The sequence below is a fragment of the Callorhinchus milii genome, unplaced genomic scaffold (assembly GCF_018977255.1).
Source record: "Callorhinchus milii isolate IMCB2004 unplaced genomic scaffold, IMCB_Cmil_1.0 Scaffold2, whole genome shotgun sequence".
NCBI classification, from domain to species: Eukaryota; Metazoa; Chordata; class Chondrichthyes; order Chimaeriformes; family Callorhinchidae; genus Callorhinchus; species Callorhinchus milii.
Genome location: NW_024704743.1, coordinates 1,112,084 through 1,120,940, shown reverse-complemented (window position 1 = coordinate 1,120,940; position 8,857 = coordinate 1,112,084). Strand labels below are relative to the sequence as shown.

Sequence of the window (8,857 nt, the reverse complement as noted above, 5' to 3'; positions counted from 1 at the left end):
ACTCCCTTCTGTCTGCGTGCAGGGGCGCTATCTCTAATAATAATACAATAATAATCCTTGCAATTCATGTAGCGCCTTTCACGCCTCCTCGACGTCTCAAAGCGCTTCGCAGAATAGACCGTAAAGTGAATTGACCGTATATTTTGTGGGCGAAACGCGGCGGCCGATTGCGCGCAGCAGCGTCCCCCCAAGAACAGCCGTGGATTGAAAATGACCAATTTATTACCGTTTTGTTTTTTGGAGGGATTATTATCAGGCGTGTGGAGCAAGGAAACGTGCCCGAGGAATTGACCCCGGGTGCCTCGCTTGCCGGGCGAGCGCTCCAACCACTGAGCTGCAGGACTCCACATGTCCAAACACAGGTTGTGGTAGACATTGCAGCTCAGAAGGAAAACATTTGGCGAATAGAGCCTCGCCAGCGCTTGTGTGTGATCACTAGATCTGCGCAATCTAATTCCGTTTCCCCGTTCCTTCCGACTCAATCCCAACCCCCCGCCCCGCCCGCCCCGCCCGCCCCGCCCCGGGTCCGAAACACTGACTGTCCAGGGCCTTGGGACGTTCTCCCGACGTGAACGGCGCTGCACAGACGTCATTTTGTTGTTACTGTCTCCCCTTTACTATTCCACTTGTGTCATATTCATCCAAAATGTAAAGAAAAAAAATTTAGACGATGCCATCCGGTCAGGATCGAGTGTGACCCCTCGTGGCAACTGAAATAACTCGCAATACAGAACAACTCACTGACCTGCAAGCTCGCACGGCGGATCATAAGCCACTGTTCTCCCCCACAAAACACACAGTCAATTCACTGTACAGTGTATCCCGCGAAGCGCTTTGAGACGTCCAGAAGACGTGATGCGGCGCTGTGTGTGTCAAATGCCGGGAGTGTTATTATAATTATTACGAAATATCTATTGCAAATGTACGGATGAAAATAACCATCCGTGTGAAGTAAAGCCTCATCGCTGAAACATCTCAAAGCGCTTCGCGGGATTAACTGCTTACTATTGCGACGACAACTTTCGCAGGCGAGTGGACCCGGGTTCAATTCCCCGGCGGGCGGGCGGGGTGGGGGGTGGGGGTGGGGGGTGGGTGGGGGGGTGGGGGGTGGGGGGTGGGGGGTGGGGGGGGGGGGGAGCGAAACCTTAGGTAAGCAGGAACCCGCTTGTTCGTCGATTGGCGGTTCACTTTCCTGGGGTCAAGAATCCCTAAGATTCTTAATCTAAAAACTATGATGAAAAAAATATTTTAACGATCGGGTCACTCAACCCGCGGCTGTCCGCGGAGGGGGAGGGGGGGGAGGGGGGGAGGGGGGGGACACGCTGCTGCGCGCGATCGGCTGCCGCGTTGCGCCCGCAAAACACACGGCCAATTCGCTTTACGGCGTATCCCGTGAAGCGCTTTGAGACGTGTTGAAGCCCCGATCAGGCGCTGTGTCAAATGCCAGAGTTATTATTGTAATGATTATTATTATTATTATTATTATTGTTGTAATTGGGTGCAGTTGTATTATTGCACACACGGACCTGCACCAACAGGCGGCGCTGTGACCGAGGAGCTCGTTACACCAACAGGTGGCGCTGCAGCGGAGGGGCGTGTTACCCGCGGACCTCCAACCAACGGGTGGCGCTGCAGGCGGAGGGGCGTGTTACCCGCGGACCTCCAACCAACAGGTGGCGCTGTCACCGTCACAGAGAGCGCGAGCGAGCGGAGAGCCGCGGGGCCATCTTTCCCCCCCGACTCGGCGGCTCCTTGTTTGTTGGCGGGAGTTTGGCTGAAGAAGAAGATGATGGCGGCGGCTCCTGTGAGGAAAAGTTTTAACTGAAGGGGAAAAAAAAACGGGCGCAGAGGAGAGAAGGGAATGTTGCCGCTGCAGCTGAGGCGCGGCCCGGGGTTGGCGGCGCACCGGCGGCGGCTGCTACTGCTGCTGATGCCGCCGCCGCCGCCGCCTTCACCCGCCCGCCGCTCTTCCGCCGCCGCCGCCGCCGCCGCCGCGGGGCCGGAGCCCGAGGCCGCGTCCCCCCGCTATCGCTGCTACGCTCTGGCCCACCGCGCGCTGCTGGGCCTCGGGGGCCGCGACACCGCCAGCTTCCTGCAGGGCCTGGTGACCAACGACGTGGAGCTGCTGCTGAGCGGCGGCACCGCCGCGGCTCTTTACTGTCACCTGCTGAACGTGCAGGGGAGGAGCGTGTTCGACTCCATCATGTACAGGTGTGTGTGTGTGTCTGTGTGTGTGTCCCTGGGGTGTCTGTGTGTGTGTGTGTCCCCTGGGGTGTCTGTGTCCCCTGGGGTGTCTGTGTGTCCCCTGGGGTGTCTGTGTGTGTGTCCCCTGGGGTGTCTGTGTGTGTGTGTGTCCCCTGGGGTGTCTGTGTGTGTGCCCCCTGGGGTGTCTGTGTGTCCCCTGGGGTGTCTGTGTGTGTGTCCCCTGGGGTGTCTGTGTGTCCCCTGGGGTGTCTGTGTGTGTGTGTGTCCCCTGGGGTGTCTGTGTGTGTGTCCCCTGGGGTGTCTGTGTGTGTGTCCCCTGGGGTGTCTGTGTGTCCCCTGGGGTGTCTGTGTGTGTGCCCCCTGGGGTGTCTGTGTGTGTGTGTGTGTCCCCTGGGGTGTCTGTGTCCTGGGTGTCTGTGTGTCCCTGGGGTGTCTGTGTGTCCCCTGGGGTGTCTGTGTCCCCTGGGGTGTCTGTCTGTGTGTGTGTCCCCTTGGGTGCCTGTGTGTGTGTCCTGGGGTGTCTCTGTGTGTGTGTGTGTGTGTGTGTGTCCCCTGGGGTGCCTGTGAGTGTGTGTGTGTCCTGAGGGGGTCTGTGTATGTATTATTTCTCCATGTTTAGTTTTTAATCAATACAGTGAAAAAATATCAATTGGGTGTAAAATTGACCTCAATAGCACCAATCAACTCCCATTCAGATTCCTTTGCGAGCCCAAAGCCCTCGGCAGTTGGGCGGCCCTAACCTACGTTCCCAAATATTATTTTTTTAAAAAAAAGGAATGCCTTTGTGGAATTTTGCAACTTGTGAATCGGGTGTACGTGCGCTGAAGAGAATCGTATGTTTATGCAGGTTTGATACCCATGTCCTGGCGGCAAATCCACTCTGATCGGTTCTTAGAAACCTGATGCTCTGTTCCTCCGCACGCTAGGTTGCACAAAAACCAAGACGAAGAGCCAGCTGTCCTCTTGGAATGCGACGTTGCAATGCTCGAGGCTCTTCAGAAGCATTTAAAGGTTTATAAAATACGAAGGAAAGTGGACTTGGCCCCCTGTCCACACCTGTCGCTGTGGTCAGTACTCCCCTCCAAACAGTCAAAGGAAGCTGGTGGTGCCTTGGAAGTGGACCCAAGGAAGGTGGTCACCTGTACGCCTGATCCCCGCACTGAAGCTATGGGGTGGCGACTGGTGCTGGACAAACTTGAAAATCCATTGGATATTGTGCCGGAAAGTCAGCAAGGAGATATCCAGGACTACCACAGACATAGGTATAAAATAGGTAAGGAGTAGCCGTTACTTTCAAGCAGTAAAAACGAAACAGTGTTGTTGTTCAAGTGTGGCTTTTGGGAATCACTGTTTCAGTGTATGAACAAGGCAGAGTCACCCGGTGACCTGACCAACAATCCCCCCAGATAAAATTGGTTCATTTATTTCATGGCTGTATGTGGGACATTGTGTGCAAATTGGCTGCTGAGATCGCCCACAAAATACAGTCATTCGTTCTATTCAAAGAATATCCTGTGAAGAGTTTTGAGTTGGCCTCTCGACGTTAAAGGTGCTATATAAATTTGTATTGTATATCAAATGTTTATTACATTACAGTAGTCTGGACTGACCCTTTGTGCTGAAGGTTTATATTTTTATGAAATGTACACAGAATCAGGCTTCTAGTCCATCCGGTCTAAGTTTGGATATTTTTTCCACATTTTGAAAATTGTCTGGCAACATTAACCCCTGGTGTGTCTAGTTGTTGTCAAAACATGACTGAGATGATTGGATTGCCTCTAACCCTGGCTCAGTTGGTAGTGCTCTCGCCTCTGAGTCAGAAGCTATAGGTTCAAGCCCCATATCGGGACTTGGAACTCATATAGTCTATACTAACATTGAAATGCAGTGTTGGGGTTGTGCTGCATTATTGGAAGTTCCGTCTTTCGGGTGAGATGTTAAACCGAGGCCCTGTCCCATCTGAGCAGCTGCGGGTTAAAGATCCCACGGCGCGATTCGAAAAGAGAACGAGGGTTCCCCTGGTATCCAGGCCAACAATTCCCCAGAATAAAATTGGTCAATCGCTTTGTGGCTGTTCGTGGGGTGTTCCTGTGCGCAAATTGGCTGCTGCATTAGCCTACAAAACGCTCTTTACAGTATAACTCGTAACATGAATCAACGACAACTTGCACTTAAACAGCGCCCACCACGCAGGGTGGCGTCTCAGAGCGCTTAACAGTGGCGGAGCCTGACTCCGAGCCGGGGTGGGGAGGTGACTGTAAGCACGGTCAAAAAGGAAGGGTTTCAGGTGGGATTTGAGAGAGGGTACGAGGCGGAGGGATTGAGGGAGAGTGTTGCAGAGTTTTGGGGCTGAATGCACGACCTCCAATGGTGGAGCGGAGGGTGCGAGGGACATGCAGGAGGCCGGAACTGGTGAAAAGGGGGCTATACCAAGTGTAAGGATTATTATCATATGAAAACTGCAGCAATTAATCTGTACAAACTAGCAATACTGTACTTCCTCTAGGGTCTAATTAATTTCAATAATTTTTAACCCTCCTCCCCCCAGATATAACAACACAGTGGTGTTTGACCTTGGCACAGAGATTTGCACAGCTTTAATTAAACAGTGTTGTTTCGTGCACCAATAAAAATTAATAATATGAACAACAAGGAGAACAACATATAACTTGAATTCAGTTCTGTCTGAATGATTAATAATAATAATCATTAATAGTGAATAAATAAAAAGCTCTCTAGTGACAATAATGCACAAGGAAGTTACATGATAAATTTCACTCCATTCTATCAGTGTTTCTTAATTTTTTGAACTTGCAGTCATTAACTATTCAGGAGAACACAGCTAAACATCTGCCAGAAATGTCCTTTTCAGTCAGCACTAAGGCAGTTCAAGCTTAATGCAAGTCCTAAATTTTTATGCATCTCTTTGCAGGTAAATTGCAGTGACAGTGTATTTATAGTAAAACATCAATTTTGCCCACAAAATATACTGTTAAGTGACTATTTTGTGGGAGAAACGCAGCAACCGATTGTGCCCAATTTTTTTTAAAAGGGGATTATTACCCCGAAACACTACCCCCCTTGAAGGGCGCTATATGAATCCAAGGTGTTGTTGATCTGCAATCGACTAATAACCGGGTTCCTACTTACTGGTAAACAGTGGAGTAAGTAAACTTGTCTAACGTTTCCCTCTGTCTAGGAAGCGAACCCTAGTCCTCTTGTTTGTGAGGCGAGTACGCTATAGGTCTCCACATAATTTGGACCAGGGTGGAATTTCTGTTTAATACCAAATTGCAAGGGTTTATTATATTATCATAATTATGTGTAATGCTTTTGTATCTCAAAGCCACAGAATATAGGCCATCGTCTGGAATGATGTCTGGAATTTTTTTATTTTATTTTATTAAGGAATTCCTGAAGGTGTAAAGGACATTGTACCAGGTGTAGCACTGCCTCTGGAGTCCAATCTCGTTTACATGAATGGGATCAGTTTCAGCAAAGGCTGCTACATCGGGCAGGAGCTGACCGCTCGGACTCAGCACACCGGGGTCATACGGAAGAGGCTGATGCCGATCAAGCTTAAGAGCGCTCCGCCTCCTGGCAGCATCCCAGACAAGGCGGCGATCGTGTCCGAAGCCGGGAAGCCTGCGGGGAGCTACAAGAACAGTGAGGGTGATGTCGGTTTAGCCCTGATCCGGCTGGCCCAAGCCAGCGAGCCACTTCAGATGGCAACAACCGATGGCAAGCGTGTGTCCTTGAGTGCGCTTGTGCCAGGCTGGTGGCCGAATGATGAAGCGAACAAGAGGAATAAATGAACATTAAAATATTTTATTGGTGCGTTGCTGCAAGCTCATAAGTAACCAGATGAATTGGTACAATTGGGATATTTACCTTTGATTCATTTAAGTTGCGCGTAAGCTTTTACTTTTGGCCACTTTTCTTCCTCTCCTCCCTGAAGACACTGATTCCTGCCCGAACAATTCCACAGATTTGCCCAAGTTGCCATTCTTCATGCGTATTCTGTGAAGCGCTTTTGAGACGTCAGGAAGACGCGAAAAGCACTATATCAAATGCAAGGATTATTATTATTATTATTAGAAGCCAACACTGAACGTCAACAGACTTTCAACCACCGCAGGGAAACTACAGCTCACTGTTCAAAACTGGATTTCTTTTATTCCAGCGGGGCAGCAGTTTATTTTGGAAGTAAAATAAAGGATGAGATTTCCAGGGTTTTTGTTGTTTTTATTTCACATTTCCAGCATTTTTTTTTTACACACAGTGTTGCATTGGAATTTCTCGCTTACTATTGTTGTACTTTCTCTTGACTCACCTTATTCTATCCATCACACCTTCAGCATTTCTCTGCTAATAGCACAGTAGCTGTGCCCTTTGTTTCCTCCTATGTCTTTTTCCTGTCCTGACTTTACTCTTCCTGAATCCTGCACTGTATAATCCTTGCATTTTATATAGCCCTTTATCGTGTAATTGAAACGTCTCAAAGCATTTACGATCCGCCAGATCGCCGGGTTCCTAATTACTAATTGGAGTACTGTAGCTCAGTGGTTAGAGCACTCGTTTTGCGAGCGAGAGACCTGCGTTCAATTCCAGGCAAAGGGCGAAACCTTGGGCAAGTTTCCTTACTCCACACAGAGCCTAATAATAATCCCTCCAAAACCAAAAACAATAATAAATTGGTCATTTTCAATCTACGACTGTTTGTGGGACATTGCTGTGCGCCATTGGCCGCCGCGTTCGCCCACAAATATACAGTCAATTCACTTTATAGTGTGTTCTGTGAAGCGCTTTGGGACGTCCTCCCGACGTGAAAAGCGCTGTATCAAATGCGAGGATTATTATTATTACTAAAGTGCTCTGAGACGCTGCCCTTCGTGAGGGGTGCTATGCCCTGTAAACATTTTATTTACGCAGCTTGAAATCGATCCATTCTGCCGCAGGTAGGAGGCAAAGGACCCCGGCGAGGACTGCTGCCTTGTCTGACCTTAAATCATAATTTAAATTAGAACCGCTTTTTAACTGAAGAGAGGAACGATCACGACTCATGAGAGGCCTTGCGTGGCAGTTGTCGGGTCGGGTGGTTTGCACGACTGATTTTCCTATAATTGCTGCCGCGCCTTAAACCGCCTCTCGTCAGTAACCACAGCAGCGGCTGAGTGACTGAGCTGCACCTGTCGGATCACCCGAACTGGAGTGCTGTTGCTCAGTGGTCAGCGACAGAGAGAGAGAGAGGGGGAGAGAGGTCCTGGGTTCGATTCCCGGGTCGGGGGCGAAACTTTGGCCAAGTTTCCCGACTCCGCACGCAGGGGCTCTGTGACCCTCGCCGGTAAACGGGAACCCCGGAGATTTGGCGGATCGCTTTCCCCCGCCCCGGGGGGGAGGTGGGGGGTGTGTGTGGTAATAACAATTACAGATTGACAAACAAACAGATCAATAGATTGGTCGCTTCGAATCCACGACTGTATGTGGAACCCCCGCCGGGCGCGGTGGGCCGCCCCGTCCCGTCCGCAAGTAGCGCAGTGGCTGCAGTGGGAGTCGTCTCGGAGCCGCTTTATCAAATGCAACGATGATAATTATTGTTATTGTTATTGTTGTTATTTGCACTTAATATTGGGCTACTTTTTGGGCGCGTTGGGCGGGTCGGGGGGCGGGGCTCCTCAGCGGTTGGCCGCGCGGGAGGGAGGGAGGAGCGCGGGCGAGGGCGGGGCGAAGGCGGGGGGCGGGGTTTGTGCGCGCGTGTGTGTGTGTGTGTGTGTGTGGGGAGGGGGGGCGGGAAGGTGGAGCAGAGCGAAGCGGTTGCTATGGCGGTTGCTATGGAAGCGCTGCTGGCTGCGTCCCGCCCGCGCGGGGGGGTGGGGGTGGAGGGAAAGCGGTGAGCGTTCGCTGCGCTGCGCCCGCCCGCGCCCGCGCGCGCGCGCTGGCAGCAGAAGCGCGCGCATAAAGAGCGCGAGCCGTGGGGGCGGCTGCGGGGTTTGACCGTTGGTGACGGTTGGAAATGGAACGTTGACCCGGGGGTGGGGTGAGGGGGGGGCGGTCGTCCGTCCGCTCGAGCGGCTCCAGTGCAGAGCTGAGAGGAGAGCGCGGGGAGAGGGAGTGCGTGTGTGTGACATGGTGGCGACTCGTCTCCCTCAGAGCAACGAGACCGACCGTGTACACCCCCCCCACCCCCCGGGCGCCTTGTTCGCCACCCATGGCGGTGAGTGGTTTTGGTTTTTGGTGAGAAAACTATAGAGGAGAGAAGAGGGAAAAAGAAAGAAAGAAAGTGTTTTTTTTTGTTTGTTGTTTAATTTGGGTGAGGGTGGGGCTGAGGGGAGGTGGGGGCCAAAATAATAATAATAATAATAATAATGATGATAAATCTTTGCGTTGGATATAGGATTTGAAGCGTTGGGCAAGTTTCCTTACTCCGCGCGCCTCTGGTTGCCCCGCAGTCGGTGCGAACCTGGTTGTCGGACCATCGGCGGATCGCTTTTCCGGTGGGGGGGTAATAATAATAATAATAATAATAATAATCCTCGCATTTCATAGAGCGCTTTTCACGTCGGGAGGACGTCCCAAAGCGCTCCACAGAACACACTGTAAAGTGAATTGACTGTATATTTGTGGGCGAACGCGGCAGCCAATTGCGCACAGC

At 51.3% G+C, this 8,857-nt stretch overlaps 1 protein-coding gene across 1 annotated transcript; it reads left to right on the top strand.

Moving 5' to 3' along the window:
• Nucleotides 1-1,861: 1,861 nt before the first annotated feature.
• Nucleotides 1,862-6,438, top strand: iba57 (iron-sulfur cluster assembly factor IBA57). The gene is made up of 3 exons (XM_007908255.2): nucleotides 1,862-2,211; nucleotides 3,132-3,478; nucleotides 5,614-6,438. Exons 1-3 carry the CDS (start codon nucleotides 1,862-1,864, stop codon nucleotides 6,018-6,020), a joined length of 1,104 nt encoding a protein of 367 aa, XP_007906446.2. The 3' UTR covers nucleotides 6,021-6,438.
• Nucleotides 6,439-8,857: the final 2,419 nt, after the last annotated feature.